This window comes from Triturus cristatus, chromosome 4_1 (genome assembly GCF_964204655.1).
Source record: "Triturus cristatus chromosome 4_1, aTriCri1.1, whole genome shotgun sequence".
NCBI classification, from domain to species: domain Eukaryota; kingdom Metazoa; phylum Chordata; class Amphibia; order Caudata; family Salamandridae; genus Triturus; species Triturus cristatus.
Window position 1 is genome coordinate 525,745,202 of NC_140585.1, and position 19,815 is coordinate 525,765,016.

At 45.3% G+C, this 19,815-nt stretch overlaps 2 protein-coding genes across 2 annotated transcripts in view; one reads left to right on the forward strand and one right to left on the reverse strand.

The window, feature by feature from the left end:
- Positions 1-19,815, forward strand: part of FGFR1OP2 (FGFR1 oncogene partner 2) — a 257,887-nt gene that overhangs the window by 126,389 nt on the left and 111,683 nt on the right. The gene's annotated exons all lie outside the window — the stretch shown is intronic.
- On the reverse strand, positions 13,056-15,507 carry LOC146855177 (uncharacterized). Its single transcript, XM_085650313.1, has 2 exons — positions 14,628-15,507; positions 13,056-13,237 (listed from the first exon to the last, which is right to left on the reverse strand). The coding sequence occupies exons 1-2, from the start codon at positions 15,505-15,507 to the stop codon at positions 13,056-13,058; spliced, it is 1,062 nt and encodes a 353-aa protein (XP_085506439.1).

The following is a 19,815-nucleotide window of genomic DNA, read 5'->3' on the forward strand; positions in this document are numbered from 1 at the left end:
GGCTTTAAAGGTAGCTCAAATCTCAGTTATGCACATGTTTCTTCCTCAGAAGACAAGCTGTTATTGCTATCACTTCTGCTTGTAGGATTAATCCGCTTCAGGATTTGTAAACAAAGAAGTTTAAAAAGTCTTCCAGAAAGGCAAGGCAGTACTTTGTGCAGTGCCTTCTTTCATATTACCTATCGAGGTCTTGAAAAATCTACCCGCCCACTCAGTTCAGTTCATAAGGCTTTATTCGGAGCTTAAAAACAAAGTCCATAAAAGCACAAAACATACATAAAAAACTTCATCATTTTAACAATACAATAAATAGATACGTTAAAAACAATTTAAAATGACAGGTTAGGCCTTGCTTTGATAGCCCGCAAAAGAAAAGTGGCAGTATAAAAACATACATCAGGTGGCATATTAAATAGCAGGTTCATAGTGTCTTTTACAGTCCTGACTCCATGTTTCTTAAAAACAGGTTTTAAAAAAGCTGATCGGAGGTTTCCATAAAAAGAACAGAACAATAAGAAGTGTACAGTACTTTGTGCGGTAATATGGTCACATGGGCAAGGGCCTGTTGGGTGTTTCTTAATGCTTGGAAATGCGACCAGATGATGAACAATACCAAAACGGAGCCTTGTCAATACAAATCGATGGGAGGGTCTAGAAACAAAACTCAGATAAGGTTGAGACCCTATCGTTTCACTAAAACTTCCATAAAAACGACAGGTTATTAAGTTGTCACTAGTCCTCCCACGCTTCTCATTTCTGTGATTCATAAAAGTAGTTTTCAGCTCATTTTTGGTAAAACTAGAGGCTGCATAATGATCCTCTGATATATTGAGATCAAAAATTTTAGAAAAACTTTCAGAAACAAATTTTACCCATGGGATCAATAGATGCTTATCGGCGGTGAGACAATCCTCAATAATGGCTCTATTTAGAGATGTCTCTTCCTTTATCCATATTGCACGCCAAAGCATAAGCGGTCTAAGGGCAACATGGTCTGAGAGATGTTGGATCCCAAACTCCCTGTGCACCAGATCAGTGGAGGCCGAAGTAGGTAGACTTAAAAGTCTTTTGAGAAAGGTGTTTTCTTCCACCTGGAGACTGCTACTTGATACATGCCCCCAGATACCGGCACCATAGAGACTAATAGAAAGACACCTCATTTGATAAATTTTTAACATGTCCATGAGCCGTTTATCCCCTAATTTAGAAGCGAACTGAAATACCCCATGGGCACTTTTCGCCATTCTACCCCTTACATAATTAATCTCGTTAGTCCAACTACCAGATTTAGAAAAGGTAATACCTAGGTAGTTGAAAGTATCCACTGTTAAAACCTTTTGCCCTTCAATAAAAAAGGAATGTGGCTTTTTACAACTTTTGCCACACTCCATGACAAAGGTTTTAGATTTGTTAATCTTTAACTTTCTGTCCTTAATGAACAGAGAAAATCTGTCCATTAAACGTTGCAGACCGATGGGGGTCCTAGATAAAATAACGGCATCGTCTGCATAAAGTAGGACAGGAATATCAAAATCGGGGGTTTTAGGGGTATCGGCCGCAACTGTCTTTAAGACCGAATCAACCTCGTTAATAAAGAGTGTAAAAAGCAGGGGAGCCAATACACAACCCTGCCTGATACCTCGTCTAATGGGGAACTTAGGGGTACATTCCCCAGCCGAGCCGTAACGTACGCTCGATCTAAGGTTGGCATAAAGCCGGGCCAGGAAGTGAACAATGCCCTCAGGTGCACCCATTTCCAGGAGTTTCTCCCATAAGATCTTATGGTTCACCATATCGAAGGCGCTGCTCAGATCTGCAAAGCAGAGATAAAGAGATCCTTTCTTTGCCCTCGTGTATTTCCCTATTAAAAGTTCAAGATTAAGACACTGTTCTACTGTTCCCCGTCCCTTCCTAAAACCATATTGAGAATTGGCCAGGATATTATTAGAATCAGCCCATTCTTCAAGTCTAACCAAGAGCACCCTACTCATGATTTTCACGGAGGAATCTAGAAGGGAGATTGGGCGGTAGTTCTTAGCATCACTTCTATCCCCCTTCTTGTATATTGGAACTATGATAGATTCCTCCCATGTGGGTGGGACACCGAGGGAGACTGCTGCGTTAAACACAGTCGTTAATAACGGGCCCCAGATCTCTGGCTCTTTTTTGTAGACATCGATGGGTACCCCGTCTGGCCCCTGGGCCTTTCCTCCCTTGCTGGCAGAGATACTGGTCACAACCTCAGTGATGGAGATGTCTAAGGGAATGGCAGACCAGTCGATTCGCTCTACATCCGGGTTTATGTTAGACTCAAAAATCATTGAAAAATGGGAGACCCAGCTTTCCACGCTGACGTTGGCAGTCAGCTCTGGCATTTCCTCGTTTTTAAGGAATGGACTGTTAACAGTAGCCCAGAATAGGGAAGAGTCTGAAGTTTCAGCAGCTTGTTCTAAATTATCCCATGCCTCTGATCTTAATTCGGCCTTCCTTTTATTGATTGCAGACCGATAGCTGGCTCTGAGTACCCTTATCAAATTAATGTCCCTAGGCTTAGCAGCAAGTGCCTCCTTGAGACCCTTAAGTGCATTGGTACTAGCATGATCGAACCATCCTCTAGACCTGCATGATTTTCCCTTAAGATACACTGTAAATTTGGCATCTATGACAGTGTTAATATTAATAAACGTGGGGATGATTACATCCGGTACTTCCTTGTTCTCTAAAATAGCAGTAATATCATTCAAACAGCTATTAATAATGGAGTTCGACAAAATATCTGCTTTCCCCCCTTTCCACCTGATTCTAATGCCATTAGGACGATGGGGTTCAATATTAGCAATGATGTTAGGTTTAGGACCCTTATTCGCCTTCCAGAGTACAGCTTCCATAGTTAAACAATTATGATCACTGATAAAATTTTCCACTATCAGAGGGGCTGTACACCACTGGTTAAGGCTGGATGAGATGCAAATAAAGTCAATCACAGTGTTTGCGTTCCGGCCCGTAAAAGTGGGGATAGTTTCACCAGAGTCCCCTGTCAAATTCTCCAATGGTTCCATATCATATGTCATCAGGATTTTGTTAAGTGATTCTCCGTATAAATTGTGGGGGAAATGACAAACATCTTCCCCACAACCATTAACAAAACCACATGCCCTTTGGACCAGAGGTGGACAGACAGCAGAGTTAAAATCCCCTAACCAGATAAAATCAAACATAACATTGTTACCCGTTACTATGTCCGCCAGAGCGGATTCTAAAGCAGAAGCCACCTCCTGTCTAGTGTTGTCAAACACATTATTATAAAAATTGATTAAAAGGATATTTCTACCCAGCTCCTCAGAAAGCCATAAAACCTGGGAGTGGACCCCAATGGTTACGTGTTTCTTTACAATAAGTGGCACCTCTACAGAAATCAGAGTCAGAAGCCCACCCTTTGCTCTGCCTGAAGTGGATGCCACAGCCGGCAAGTTGTAGGAAACAAATCCAGAATAATTAATGGGTACCAAGCTCCAGGTTTCCTGAAAACAAATAATACTAAAATTATTAATAAAATCAGACCATCCTAAACAAGTATCCTTTTGCGAGAGACCAGCAACATTCCAACATGCAATAGTGCACCGGCCTCTATCGTCAAATGCGGTAGGCGTAGTTTGGTCAGTCCTGTCCGTAACACCATTGTCAGGCCTTACAATTCTGCTGTCCACTAGGGCATCGTTTAGTTTGACATTAGGGTCTATTATACAGATGGTGTCAGCTGGTTCATGGGCCCCCTCGATCGGGCTACAATTTCCACTTCCCACGGAAACAATAGCAGGTTCTGAAACCACCAAAGGTAACCCCAGTCAGTCATTACAGTCAAGGCCACTCAGGGGCTGGAATCTATTAAACAAAGAGATACTGGGGCCATCACACATGTTCAGGCCACTAGACCTCCCTTGACGACACTCAACATCAGGTTGAATTCTAAAATCCCTGTAAAAAAACCCCAAAGGGCGCAAGGATATTCCTCCATCCTGGGCCGGAAGAGAAGCAGCTTTAATCAGCACTGTAGATGTAAGTTGGGGGTTCCGAAAGTTAATAACGACACAATCCCCTCCACAAGTCTTGGGTGATTTCCCCACCCAATTCGTTCTTCTAGTGCTTAGAATATCCCCCGAAAGTGCAACTGGGAAACCACAGTGCCTATGGAGCCAATCCACGGTTCTGTTCTTTAAAGATGAATGTGATTCAACAAACCCGTGGTTGCTACCAGAGGTATTAATAGGGGGGACATTTGTTAAAACTGCTACAAATGGTGCACAGGACGGTGGTAAATCTGGCTGGGGTCTGCTAGAACTGTTATTACTTAAATTGGGGTCCATATTTTTCCTCGATAGTTGATTAAGAGTGGATTTAGTCTGAGCCGGCAGCTGCAAAGGGGAGTTAGGTATAACCGGTACAGCAGGGGTAGCTACCCGAGCGTTCTCAGAACTAGCATTATTGCGATTGATCATCATTGTGTCAGATATTTGGTGATGGGAAGACACCACAGCAGATGCTTTCTCTTTGTCAACTACAGATACAGCCTTAATGGTATTTACTGAGCTTATAAGGGTATCCACTAAACCGCCCAGTCTAGCTACTTCATTAGTGATTGTAGCAAGTTTAGTCAGTAGGGGTTTAACAAGGAGGTCGAGCTTAGCCTCTAGAGCGTTCAGCAAAAAGTCTAGTTGCCCCTTATCCAAACTGATCGTGGACCCTTCCTGTGGCTTAGTTAGGACATGCTGGATATTAGACGTTGAGGGGTCAGTTCTTTTCACGGGGTGATTCCCCCCTCGTTTAGGCTGATTGGTTTTACTGTTAGTTCTACAAGAACGTAATGATCTTTGTGTCCTAGGGGCCTGCGCATTTGGGGTTGGGTCTAGAGACAGATCCACGGCTGATGTTAATTCAACTGTGGGCGTGGTAGTATCTGTATTCTCACTTATAGAGTCATTAAGATCTCCCAAATTAGGGCTATTTGATAAATTCGTATGGACACTACCATTTAGGGGGGAAGATGGCTGGGAAACTGACTCGGTAGGAGGACAATGACTTAAACTAAGTGGCCCCGGTCGACCTAGGGACTTTCTCCTTTCCTGGTTAATTTTGTCCACCATTTTTACTAAATAATTATCCATAGTGGACGACGCAGCTGCTGGTTTAGCTTTGGGCATTATGAATACCGACTGGTGCACATTCAATAACAATAAACACAAAGCTGGTACACTAATTAACTGCGTACATATGTTGACCAGCGATATATAAAAGATAGTAACCCGCTCCTACCCGCTCCTGTCCCGGACTGTCCGCCCTTTGTCCGGGCTTCGTCCGGCGACGTCCGCGCGCGTCCGCTGCGCGTAAGCGGCGAGGCGCTTTAACGGCGCCGGCAGGAGAGCCAAGTGACACCAGGTGCGGGCGATAGCAGTAGGCCCCCTGGGAGGTGTAGTCCGCCCAAAATCCACAGCTTCAGGTAGGCGATGCGGCTCCCGCGGCAGCGGGAGCGGCGAGGCGCTTTAACGGCGCCGGCAGGAGAGCCAAGTGACACCAGGTGCGGGCGATAGCAGTAGGCCCCCTGGGAGGTGTAGTCCGCCCAAAATCCACAGCTTCAGGTAGGCGATGCGGCTCCCGCGGCAGCGGGAGCGGCGAGGCGCTTTAACGGCGCCGGCAGGAGAGCCAAGTGACACCAGGTGCGGGCGATAGCAGTAGGCCCCCTGGGAGGTGTAGTCCGCCCAAAATCCACAGCTTCAGGTAGGCGATGCGGCTCCCGCGGCAGCGGGAGCGGCGAGGCGCTTTAACGGCGCCGGCAGGAGAGCCAAGTGACACCAGGTGCGGACGATAGCAGTAGGCCCCCTGGGAGGTGTAGTCCGCCCAAAATCCACAGCTTCAGGTAGGCGATGCGGCTCCCGCGGCAGCGGGAGCGGCGAGGCGCTTTAACGGCGCCGGCAGGAGAGCCAAGTGACACCAGGTGCGGGCGATAGCAGTAGGCCCCCTGGGAGGTGTAGTCCGCCCAAAATCCACAGCTTCAGGTAGGCGATGCGGCTCACCCACTATGGCGAGTCGGATTTTATCAGGCCGAGCTATTTATAGGACCTAAAATTTGGATCCTCCCTGAGCACACAAAATTATATGATCCACAAATACAGTATTCAATGTCCATCAATTTATTCGGTTTTCTTTAAATCAGATATTCTTCATTTGGTACAGCAGAATTTTCAACGTCCGTGCATCCAAAACAATCAATAAGGTATTTCTTCAGGTATAAAACAATTTTCAAAGTAGCCAACACGTGTTTCGTCATGCTAAATCAAGCATCCCTAATCTTTTACTAATTGCTGCCTTTCTTATCCTGGAAATTGGTGCTTACTTTTCTTTCTCTTATTCCAGTTTGAGTTTTTTTTACAATCATTGTGAAACAAAAGAATGTAAGATGTCAGGTTTTTTTCTTACACTCATTTAAACAGCTTGTAAATGATTAGTACAAATATTTTAAAATAGATGAGGAATTCCGAAAGCATTTTTTTAAGGGGGTAATTCAGAAGTGTGATGCAAACACAGATTTGAACGGGGTCAAAACAAATCAGAACACTTTACTGATATGCAAATGACAAATATTTGCAGAAACTCTATTTGTAAACATTGTACATTGTATAGTTTTATCAGTAAAACCGCATGTCAGTGGGAAATTTGTGACCATTTCAATGGAAAATCTGCTGATTGCAAATGTGTGCTACCACTTCATGCTTTAGGTATGTATTTCTTAAAAGTTAAATTTTTTAAACAAGATTTGAGAAACATTCCTGCCTCCACCCTGATGACAGTGCTGTTAATGACCTAAGAGGCAAGTCAGCGGTCATGTGTATCCTATATGTGGGTAGTTTTGTATTATATATGGAGCAAAATTTTAGTCTATTAAATCAAATAAAAGTGTTTTTTGTACAGCAGACATACTGAACTTGCTTCTTTAAAGGTGCTCTTGTATATGTGATAAAGAAGAAAATAGCGGCTCAGTGAATTAAAATATTTGCCCAGGATCACATAATTTGAAATCAGTTCATGGGTCAGAATGTTTATAATTAGGTCTAGTAGATTATTTAAGTCACTAGACCTGCAGGTCTAATAACATTATTATGATTTTTCGAGGCCTTCATTATACATACATTTCTGACAGTTACATTTGAGCCAACTGATACTTTACTACTGTTCCAGCATAATTCTCATTTCTCCTAGACTGAGGAATCGCTGTTTAACCTGAATATTTCAGGACTCACACATTCCTTTTAAGGGAACACATCTTTAGTTCATCTTTCGTTACCGGTGTTCTACTCTGGTGGTTTTCACAGTGTTCCTAAATATGCCTAATTTTTAGTTATATAGAAACTTGATACTCAGTCTGCAGCATCAGTGGCCTTTCACAGACCATCCCATTTATGAAATTTGAAAAGCAGGAAAATGGACTCCCTCCATTCACACCTTGCAGTTCTATGCAACCAGTTTGTGTGAATCGTCTGTGGCATATGCTGTATCCTGCTGCTATGGTTTTACAAATGTTACATGACCATAACCTTGTAGATCGCTAGTGGCTTTTTGGCAAGCTCGAGTAGACCAACCCACCACTTCTGGGCTGAGAAATCAGACAAGTTATATTTGACCCACATATCCCTCAACATGCTAGGAGATAATGTGTATGAGCAGTGTTTAATTTGTAAAAAATATAAATGCCAATACCCTGGGTATTATACCGCAGCTGTCACCAACCACAGCTCCTGACACAGTTGTCCAATGTAAGATATTGGACTGTTGCAGGTCACCCCATTCTGTAGGGATGGCATGGAAGTGCACTGTACTGATGTGCTCGACTAAAAAAAAATAAGCTAAGAGCGCCACCATGTGGCGGACTCCCATAAACATGTGCAAGTGATTAAAACTAGGTGCTGATTCCGAGCACCGGCCAACGCCGGCACAAACTACATACCACGCGTGGGGCAAATAATGCCACAGACTTTTAGGCATATTTATTTATTGCTGTTGTGAGCGCTGGCATCCTTCTGCCATACGTGTGCACATACAAGAAATAAACCGTCATTTTTAAAGCTTTATTTTAAACCTGTTTGAATGCAGAATAAATTAAACAAAATAATTGCAAAAATCAGTAAAATCTCCGACTGCCCTCCCAGAACAATTGTGCCTGTAGTTTAATATGGGATATCTCTTGTTTTCTTTCCTGTTTGAAAGTCATGCCCCCCCGGTGTTACCTCTCATCACCGAGGGAGGAGGGAGCTGTAATCCTACTGTCTCTTTCTTTCCCTCGCCAACACCCCTCTTCCGGGTCGGCTTGCCTGTGTACTGTTAGTTTAACAGCACCTTTTGTTTGGGGCTGGATGCATAGCTCATGGGGGCTCTCCTCCCTGTAGGGTGCACCAGCGACGAGTGCCCTACTGCTGGCGTGGACACTACTGTGCTCCGAGGCAGCTGCAGGATCCCTCTTGGGTGGGGGCGCGGTCTCCCCGGTGTGCATGCTTCCATGCCTGCCGGAGACAGCTGCTGGACCCTTGCTTATGACACAACTGCGCCTTTGTTGCACTGTTTCAATGCACCTTGATTGAGTTTGCACCTTGCATGAGTTTGTATGCACATACTTTTTGTGTTAACATAAAGATCGCTCAAAGAGCAGGTGTGAATGAATTGTGCTGCCTCTGGTCCGCTAACACCCACAACAGCAACAAGGGAATAAGTATGGATGGAAGTCGATGGGTTGCAGTTCAGGTAAGATGGAGTACACACAGACACTGGAATAATGTGGGAAAGGATTCTTTAAGGAGAGAGGTCTGCACTATCGATACTCAACACTTACCACACCTTACATCCTCTAGCTCCTGCCCTCACTAACAAAAGCATAGCAACCAACAATCCAATCTCCCATAAGTCTGCACGCAGCTACTCATCACAAAAGACCTTCGACTTAAACTCTGATGTCCAGAAAACTGCCCTAACATATTCTCCCATTATTATAAATCTGCTACCCAGATGACTAGAATTTGTGAGCGGTTGGCCACTGTAATCACGCTACCCACGCAGCACCAGCGCAGTAACACCTCCGCACTAACACAGTGCAGTACCACCTAAATAACAACGCAGCACTACCTCAGTGCAGCAGCACCACCAACTCAGCGCCATGACAGCGCCACCACAGCGTCACTATTATACCGAGAGCTAACTCACGCGGCCCAGAACGGAAGCTGACTTATGCGGCTTTCATCCGCAGACACGGAGATCCGTCCGGTCACAATACGATCCGGATAAACACAGTGCATTGCCACTGTATACTGAACTCATCAGGGATCAACAACACTGCTACGGCTGTAGCGCGTTCATGGAAGAGCCTCGTGGACGACTTAAACCCTTAACCTCTTCCGTGCTCATGACGTCTCCCGGCCGTCATGAGTCACGATGGGCGTGTGCGGACGACGGCCGGGAGACGTCATGACCACGCCCGCGATCGGAATGTCAGCACTGCGGGAGCGCTGCGGCGGAATTTGCGCCGCAGCGAAGAGGTTAAGAGCGAGCCTTTCCTCATAATGAGAACCCAGCCGGGTCCTCATGTGAGTTATTTTCTTCACTTTTCACTGTGGCACAACACTTCAGATGTCCCTGCATCACTAGTCCTGAGGAGACCCCGTATTGACAGAAGGGTCGAAACGCCGTCGACAAGCACAAAGAACGAACCTTTACCTAGCGTGTATCATTGTGTACATATGCTGTTGGAAATCATATATGAATGGTCGTGTCTTACAATCTATGGAAACCATGTACATAAATATTCACCTTGCAACTCACATTTAGGTTCCATTTTTTCACTTGGGGACACAATGCACAAATATTTGCTCCTATAATTGAAATTGTGTGTGTGTATATATATGTATGTATGTATATATATATATATATATATATATATATATATATATATATATATATATATATATATATATTCTTTTGTTTGTGTTTTTTTCATAATTCATAAAACTTGTTATACTGAACCTACTCTGTTGATGGTCTTTTGCCATCTGACATTACTGTACCCTCTCTATTGCGCTTGGGCCTACATACTGCTTAAATCAGTTGCATTGGTCCACAGGAACCACAGCAACACTCAGCATCACCACAGCACCACCTCGGCATCTCCTAAGCACCATCACAGCATCACTCATCACCACCTGAGCACCAGAACAGCATCACCGGAGCACCACCTCAGCATCACTAAATAGCACACCAGTAACACTCAGCACCACCTCCGCACAAACACGCCACCACCTTAGCACTACGTCAGTTTAACTCCGCATGACCTTAGCATCAGTGCAGCACCACCTCAGTACCAGCCCAGCACCACCTCACTACCAGTTCAGCACTACCTCAGCATCAGTGTAGCACCACCACTTCGGCATCAGTGCAGCACCACCACCTCAGCATCATTCAGCGCCACCACACCTTCACTCAACAACACCTCAACACCAGCTCAGAATCTCCTCAGCATCACTCAACACCACCACAGCATCACCTCCGCATAAGGCCAGCACCATCATTGCATCAGTGCACCACGGCCAGCGAAGCACCAACTCACCACCAGTGCAGCACCACTTCAGCATTAGGGCAACACCATTGCAGCATCACCTTAGCACCAGCTCCGCACAAGCACACTACCACCTTAGCACCATGTCAGTATAACTCGGCAACACCTGAGCATCGCCACAGCATCACCTCAGCACCAGGACAGACAAACTAGAAGACATTCTATATATTTTTTTAGGGTCAATTAGTTGTACGTAATGGCTACTTGCTTATATATAAGGTGACATAAATGCTTATAACACTTCATTATAACTTTTCAACATGCTGTGCAGAAGTCATACTGCTCCACAACATGGCTTAAAGGCATTGCTAAAGCCAATAGCTCTTGCAAAACACTTAGGCGAGACCTATTGGCTATGCCAATGCTTGTTTTTTTTAATGTTATGTTTAATCTTCTGGTTCTAAGACTTTAACCAGCCTGATATCTTAACATAGTTTGTGTAGCATTGCCTTATCCGCCTTTTGCAACCATGTCCTGAATTGACATCTAACTGGTGGGTAACATGGTTGTTTTGTTGGTGCAGCGTAACCCTGTTTGGTGGGGCTGGAGGAGGATGAAAAATTGTCTAGCAAGCGCAACAAAGAATTTTCAATTCTATTAAGGACACGGAGGCGAGGATTATGCTTCTCTATCTTTACTGACATTTACAGCAGCCAATAAACAAACTTTAAACTGGCATGAACCCGGAAGGTCAACCCCTTCCTGTATGTGCACCAATCATAACACAGTCCATATCATAAGAACGTCTGACAAAGCCATAACTTCCTCTTTCTTTGCCTTTATCTCCAACAGTCCAATTAAACTGGAAAACTTCACATGATGTAGATCCTTATCCGAAGCGACCTCATTCGTCATGTCACTGAGCTGCACCTTGCCGATGCCGAAACTCCAGAAGCTCAAGTTTGCTTGTTCTGGTCACCTGGAATGGAAACCGACATCGTAACTTCCATTCGAAATAATGAAACTGCATTAAACTTACAAAATTCCAGGGTGGGTACAACATCATAGCAGTTACACAATATTGTTATCAATATCAAAGCTTTGGTGGGATAATCCTCGCCTCCGTGTCCTTAATAGAATTGAAAATTCTTTGTCGCGCTTGCTAGACAATTTTTCATTCTATGGCAGTCCACGGAGGATCCGATTATGCTAGTTTAAAGTTGATCCACCACCACCGAAGCCACGTCCACAATAGGTTTATGGTAAAACGTTTTAAATGTGGAATCAGCAGACCAGTCCGCCACGGTCATGATATCTTGCAACCGGGAGCCCGCCCCCAAAGACTTGGAAGCCATAGCCCCTCTAACAGAATGAGCACCAAAAATGGAAGTATCCACCCCCGCAAGACCTAGTAACCAAGTGACCCACCTGGCCAGGGTTGCAGAAGTGACCGGGCAAAAAGGTCTCTGAAGTGCAATTAATAACTGTCCTAACACATCAGTTCTAAATTCCCTAGTACAATCTTCATACACCTTTAAACATTTGACCACACACAATTTGCTGTGATGAGGAAAAGCAGGATACGAAATGCAATGTGAATGCGTCTTGGTACGCCTTGAAATCGTAAAGGAAACTCCCGAAGGAGTACATACTCTACCTGCCAAATCCAAGGCCCGTACATCTGACACTCGCCTACATGAGATTAGGCACAACAGTATGTCAATTTTGCCGATAATTGCTTCCTAGACAAAGCTTCATTATTCGGCCAGCTTACCAAAAAAAGCAGCACCACCGAAACATCCCAAAGTACGGTGTACCTAGGCCGAGGAGGATTCACCAAACGAATCCCTCGCACCACCTTGCAAACCAGAGGATGTTCCCCCACCGGTCTGCCCTCCACATGCGGGTGTCCCGCTGAAATTGCAGATCTAAAGTTATTCACCGTCCGGTATGCCAGGCCAGATTTGGCTAGTTCTGACAAGAAATTGACGATCAGATGAATGTCGGATCCCACGGGATCACTCTTGTCATTCACCACACCAACTAACCCATCGCTTCCAAGCGGATTCGTATCGTTTGTGTGTGGAAGGTGCCCAAGCTTGTGATAAGAAAAAGAGAGTGTCTTGCGAAACTCCCTGCACTTGCCAGCGACGCCTGAAAGTCTCCAGGCCATGAGAACCAACTGGTCCTGCAACACTAACGGGTGCTGAAGCCCCTGCGGATCCGTGAGAATATCCGGAAACGCCCGAAGTCGAACCGGAGGCGCGCAAGCCAATGTCAAGGCGGTCGGAAACCATGCTTGTGCTTTCCAACATGGTGAAACTAGAACAAGCTCCGCCTTCTGTCTGCGCACCTGTGCCAACACCCGCGGGATCATGGCAAATGGTGGGAAGGCATATAGAATGCCCGTCGTCCAAGAGTGAAGAAAGGCATCCGAGCCGACCGCTAGAGGGTCCGGCCGCCAACTTTAGAACTGTGGAAGTTGTCTGTTTAGTCTGGACGCAAACAGGTCCAATACACAAGGTCCCCACTTGAGGTCCAACGTCTTGAAACTGTTGGGATGCAGCCTCCAATCGCTGCTGTCCCGCAAATGTCGTGAGTTCCAGTCCGCAATCACGTTGGATGACCCGGGAATATACTCCGCCGTCACTGCAATACGATGGTCCAGGCAATAATGCCAGAAGTCCTTGGCTATTTCCGCCAAGAGGCGAGACCTGGTCCCTCCGAGCCGATTTATGTAACGCACCGCGGACACATTGTCCATGCGTAGGAGAATGCAACAAGAAACCTTCTGAGGGGCCAGAGTGCGAATCGCAAATGCGCCCGCAAGAAGTTCCAAGCAATTTATGTGCATTTTCAGTTCCTCCTGGGACCACCGACCCCCTGTTTCTAGAGTCCCACAACGAGCTCCCCAGCCCCATCGACTGGCATCCGACTCTATCACTACATCCGGGCTGGTCGAGAAAATGGCTCTGCCATTCCAGTCATCCATATGCTCTAACCACCAATTCATCTCCGTACGAGCCTCTGTGGAAAGAACTATCTGTTGCGCATACGAGAGACCCTTGCGCAAATGCAAGATTTTCAATCTCTGAAGGGCCCTGTAATGTAACAGCCCCGGAAAGATCGCCTGAATGGAAGCTGCCAAAAGGCCTACCAGGCGAGCCAGTGTCCTCAATGATATTGTTGGAGAGGCAAGCGCTCTCCTCAATTCCTTCCTGATCGCAACTCTCTTTTTCAGAGGAAGAAGCAATTGACTTGTGAGCAAATTGATTTGAAATCCCAAAAAATTCATCGTTTGCGATGGGATCAACACCGATTTCTCTAGATTCAACAGGAAACCTAACTCCTGCAGCAGTTGAATCGTCCATGAAAGATGTACTACCAAGAGCTCTTTCGACTGCGCCATAATCAAAATATCGTCCAGATAAATGATCAGACGCACCCCCCGTTCTCTCAACCATTGTACGACCGGTCTCATGAGTTTGGTGAAACACCAAGGGGCGGATGACAGACCAAAGGGCATCGCGGAAAACTCAAACCACTGGTCGTGCCACAGAAACTGGAGAAACCGCCTGTGTGGCGGGAATATGGGAAGGTAGGCGTCTTTCAGGTCCAAGCGAACCAGCCAATCGTGTTCTAGAAGGATGTCTCGCAGTAAATGTATGCCCTCCATTTTGAAGTGGCGATACACCACCCATGCGTTGAAGTCTCTGAAATTCAACACCAAACGAAACCCTTTGTCCTTTTTCGGAACCAAGAAAATAGTGCTTACAAAACCCCTCTGGTGGGGAACAGACCTTACAATCGCTCCTTTGTGGAGCAACGTCTCCACTTCCTCGTCGATGAAACTCTGCTCTAGTAGGGAAAAACGTAGGGGTCCGGGTACCTGACTCTGTTTCGGAGAGGCATAGAACTCTATTTGAAAGCCCCGCACTATTTGTAAAACCAAGGGATCTGGCGTGAGCTCTTGCCACCTGTGAAGGAACAGTGCAATACGACCTCCCACCATACATTCTGTGGTACTTAAGATCTTTACCTGAATAGGAGCCATCTCCTGGTGAATTTTGCTGCCCTCTGTAGACTCCTCTGTGGCCTCTACCTCTTCCTCCCCGATTGCGGGAGGGATAAAACTGTGGCTTCTGGCCACCTCTGCCTCGTTGCTCTGCTCCCCGTGAGGTCTGATTAAAACCTCGGCCGAACCCTCGACCTCGTGAGCGGCCGGCCCTGTCAAAAACACCTGTGTGAAAAACTTTTTTGATATTTGCCTGAGCCTTATCTAACGCCGAAAACGTGGCCACGTATTTCCCCATTTCCTTTACGAATTTGTCGCCGAACAACATGCCGTTGGCAAGGGAACCCGGTTCGGTAGTGGCCATCTCCGCCAACTGGGGGTCAATGCGCATTAAGAAGGAGCGTCTCCTCTCCGTTGAAAGCGCCACATTGGCATTGCCCAAAAAACACAAGGCCCTTTGGGCCCACTCCATAACATCCGATGTGTCCAACGGAACATTTTGGGTCTTGGCGTTGACCGCCGCATCAAGTATTTTCGTAAGGGGACCAGAAACATCTAACAGTTTGTCCTGACACCCCCGCCAGGCCCTATCCAAACCCTTTTTAGGGTCCTTCGCGAACTTTCGCATAAAAGTGGCCATATTCGGGTCTAATTCCGGCGTATCTGCCACCTTGCCAGTCAAGGAGGGTCTCGGACATTCCGACCGTAAGGTGGCTCGCACCTCTTTCTCAAAACCCTGCCGCAGATTGTGACCCACGTAATGCGCCACCTCTGCGCAAGGCACCCACTCAGTGGACCTAGGATGTATCAAGCTCTGGGGATCAAATAAGAGATTCTTGGGCGCCTGGCTGTCATCTGCCTTATAAGCAGTATGCTTGGACTTTTTTGCCTTCTTTTTCGGCATCACCGACTCCACCTCAGAGTCAGAGGTATCTGCTGTGAAGCCATGGAGCCATGATCCTTCATGACATTTCTGGCCATGCGCGCCAAAACTTTGGCAGAAGATTGCGAGCTCTCCACACCAGAATGATGAGATTTCATCTTCCTCTTACCATAATTGCGAAGAGGCTTAATAAATGGCTTTAGTGCCTTAATCAAAGCTTTATTAACTGAACCCTGGACGTGGGTATCCAGGGCTTCAACCAGATTCTCCTCCAATTGTTCAGGCTCCTCATATTCTTCATATTGCTTACAATCCACCCACTGATTTTCCTCTTCGGCGTAGTACGCCATTGCTTCTCAGCAGAGAGGTCTGGAGAAGATTCTCAAGGGGGGGAGCAGCCCAGGGGTCTCTCAGAACTTGTCACAATAAACCTCACAGAGACAAAAACCTACCTGAAAGTTCTGAAAAAGCTGTCATCAAGGTGGAAGGAGCAACCCCTTAATAGCTCCCCTAGAGGCAAGCTCTAATCCGGAAAACGCTCCGGTAAACGTTAATATGAGGCCAGAGATTGATGCAGTCTCACTGAGCGTTAAGCGCGAGGGGCCGTTCACTCGTAATGCGAGAAAACTGCTCCTCGCGCAGCGTCTGGGGCAACGACGCGACCGCTCTCTGTTCACGAGAGTCTCGCGTCTGCCTCCTCCTGCTCCACCGCCCCCTAGCGATACTCGCGCACCGAAGCAAAACTCGCGCGCGCACCGCCACTACACGGAATAACGTGAGGGAAACCAATGAGCGAAATATCGCGGACCTCAAAAGTACAATGCCTAAACATTGAAATCAGCCATACAACCATTAATATCACCTCCCCACAATATTTACCACCAACGATAAAATAAAGGAAAGGCACTTATCTGCTGCTGCAGCAGCAAAGAAAGAGGAAGTTATGGCTTTGTTAGACGTTCTTATGATATGGACTGTGTTATGATTGGTGCACATACAGGAAGGGGTTGACCTTCCGGGTTCATGCCAGTTTAAAGTTTGTTTATTGGCTGCTGTAAATGTCAGTAAAGATAGAGAAGCATAATCGGAGCCTCCGTGAACTGCCATAGAATTAGGAGTCAGCGAGCTGCAAGTATTTTGGATTTTGCAGACCATAGCCAGCCATTTACAAGGAAGTTTTCCCTACATATCCATCCTTTGTAAGTGTTTATTTTCTTTTGCATAGTTGTCTTGCGTCTGTCTAGAGAGTATTCAATAATATTTGGATGCTCAGTTATGTTTTCGCTGTAATAGCGCCATAGGGTAGTTTCTTTAATCTTTGAATTCCATGCCAATGAAAATTCCAGCATTTATGCTAATTTTCGCTCATGTCTTTGAATTGACAGTATGACTTGAACAATTGGTGCTGTCCATCCCTCGCCCCGCCCCAATGTCAACTTGTGTTTTTTATGTTCCCAAGAATCTTTAGGGGAGTGGCGTGAGTGCATCAGTAACTAGAAGTTACTCTTGTGTTGTACTGATAATCCTGAATACCTCTTCCTCCATATAAAACTGCCTCTCATTCCACTCTCTTTTCCTACCCTTTAATTGTGGACTACAGACATAGGACTGGGCTGCAGGGAGCAGAACCTAACGGGATCTCAGGCATAATTTTCTTTTTATTGACTAAAACCAGTGGTCGAAGTGAGGAAAAAATGTTGGGGAACTGTAGGCGGTGAATCAGAGGGTGGGAATAACCCGTGGATTGGGTCAGTGGATGGAGTCAGAGGTGTCGCAGAAAGAGCAAAATATCCCAAATTTTAGTATTTGTTTTCCATTTCACTAACCGGTTACAGCTTATTACGTCATTTAATTTAACCAATAGATAAACATGTTTATTTAAGGTTTAATATCAGTTATTGACATTAAAATACATTCACAAAGTGGGATACCTTTCCAATCACAGAATGTCCCAAATATCCTTAAGAGTGGAATCGCAAACCATTTGCCTCCCAGCCATGGAGTTTGTCATCAGCACTGCTCCTCCCTTTTTCCACAAGAGCAGTTCAAACATGAATGGCAAAATATCCTAATTTGCAAACGTTTTCCACATAATTACAGCTCTGCCATATTTGCCACATAATACATCATCTGCTGCATAATTTGACAATTTTAACTAATACATTTTTTATAGCTTAAACAGATTAAAAGTTACTAAAAAATGTGACTTGTGCTGCTGTGAAGTGGAGGGCCCTTTGCAAAGGTTGACTGGTCACCTTTCTCACTGCTGCAGTTGTATGTTCCACTGGTACTAATAAGGAAAAATCTTAGCATGTGTAAAAATGTTAAAATAATAAAGTATCAGAAAATTGACAGCACCACTAATACCAGTGTAGGGTGTCGGAGCACTTTACATCACACATATTACACAGAGACAATCACTCATACGTGTGTAAATCACTGTATAGGAAATGTTACATAGGACAAAGGACTACAAGGTGTTGGAGTCACATGACAACCAAACTAGTAGGCAGCATAGTTTAATAGTGATTGGTCTGGAGAAACACAAACTCAGAATTTAAAACGTAATACCATGGTTGAGGGTTCTCTTTAATAATCAGAATTGATTTCCACCCAAATGAACCCTTTTTTTGCAACATTAGGATAATGAAAGACTGGGGAAAAAACCATAACGCTCTAATTTATACCTTGCAGTTTGCATGCAGCTCTTACATGACAGTTAATAGCTCACTGTTCTGTGTTAGGATTTTAACTTATTAACTGCAAGTAACAATAGGGTCTCTCTGACAAAAGCAGTAACCCACTGACCTATTTATATTATGTGCACTTGGTGATCTGCATGGTACATGTTCTTAGCAGCAGGCACATTAACAATCTGCGCTTCCTTTTCATGAGTCAAAACTTCCACCAGACAAAACACCATCTCTCTCTACTATGAACATTAATCACTGGAGTTATCAGGACATTTTTATTGTTGCCGAAAATTGTTGAAGGCCAGGAAGGATGCAGCAAGTGCTTTTAAAACCATATTATACTTACAAACACGACGCCCCCACCTGAAGTCCGTGCCCGGTGCGGTCGCACTGCCCTAGAACCACCTTTCTTAAGGGTCCTGTGACCTCAGTGACAGAGTTACTGTCACTCTATGATGTGCTGCTTCATAGGCCTGCCTGCAAGACTGGAGGTGAACTTCATGGATTGTGGTGAACAGGCCTTCAAGTTTAACCCACACTTGCCACTGCTAAGGTCCACCTGCTGGTGCTAAGACACCAGGGCTTGCAAGATCTTGCGGGGCCTTCTAAGGTCTATCATGGGAATGTGCTCCCTCAAGGGGAGTGGTCGGGTGGACTGGTCATGAAGGCTGAACCTGGTTCCCCATTTCCAAATTCAGCAGCTCTGACCTTAGTGCCACATCCTCTCCCCCACTGAACACCGTACTGCCCTACTGAGAGAAACTTGCACTGCACTGACCCGCTATAAACACCTGGTTGTGACTCAATTCAAATTACGCACTAGACAAGAGCAACATGCTGCCTACATTTTTTTAACAACATCCTAGAAAAAGCAAACACTCATAGGGAATGCAAGGTTAAGTAAATCATCTCAAATGAAAGCAGGAACAACATGGTTACCTTTTTCCTTATACACTCATTATTCAAAAATTAGTGAGTGCTTTTGCATGAAAAGTTAAGGCCATGACTACAGGGCCCAGAAGGGTGCCGTTTCAATGCCCATTGCTTATATCCTTACAAAACTTAAGCAGTATGGTTTAAAAAGACCACATTCGTGAACACACAGCCATTGTACACATTTTGTTTTCCAATTCACCCATCAAGCAGGTATTTCAGTACCTACAGGAAAGGTGCACTTTCCCACCTAGGGAAAACAATGTTGTTCAAAGAGAGAGGAGTAACCAAAAGTAGCGCTTCACTTACAAACACTATAAAGTGGCGCTAATGTGTTTAGATGTGAATAAATCAATCTGCACAACTTGCAACCTCTATGTCTTGCTTTAGTTAGTTATTTATTTTTCATGTTTGGAATGTCACTTGGAAATTGAAAAATGTCAGAAAAAGACAACGTTTCTAGCAAAAGTGTTTTTCTTTTTTGGATCCATTTAACAGGGGAGCAAATAAACGAAAAGAGGAAAGAGAGGGTAATGCCCGTTTCTTGAAGTCTCGGTTTTCACTAAATGAGGAGGAGCGAGACAGAAAGAGAGCCAGGGAAGAGGGGGAACAAAGAGAGGGGGCAGCTGATAGCGGCAGGAGAACTGGACACTGTCCATGTCTTCTCTGGGCACGAAGGAAACAAGCATTTGCAATGCAATAG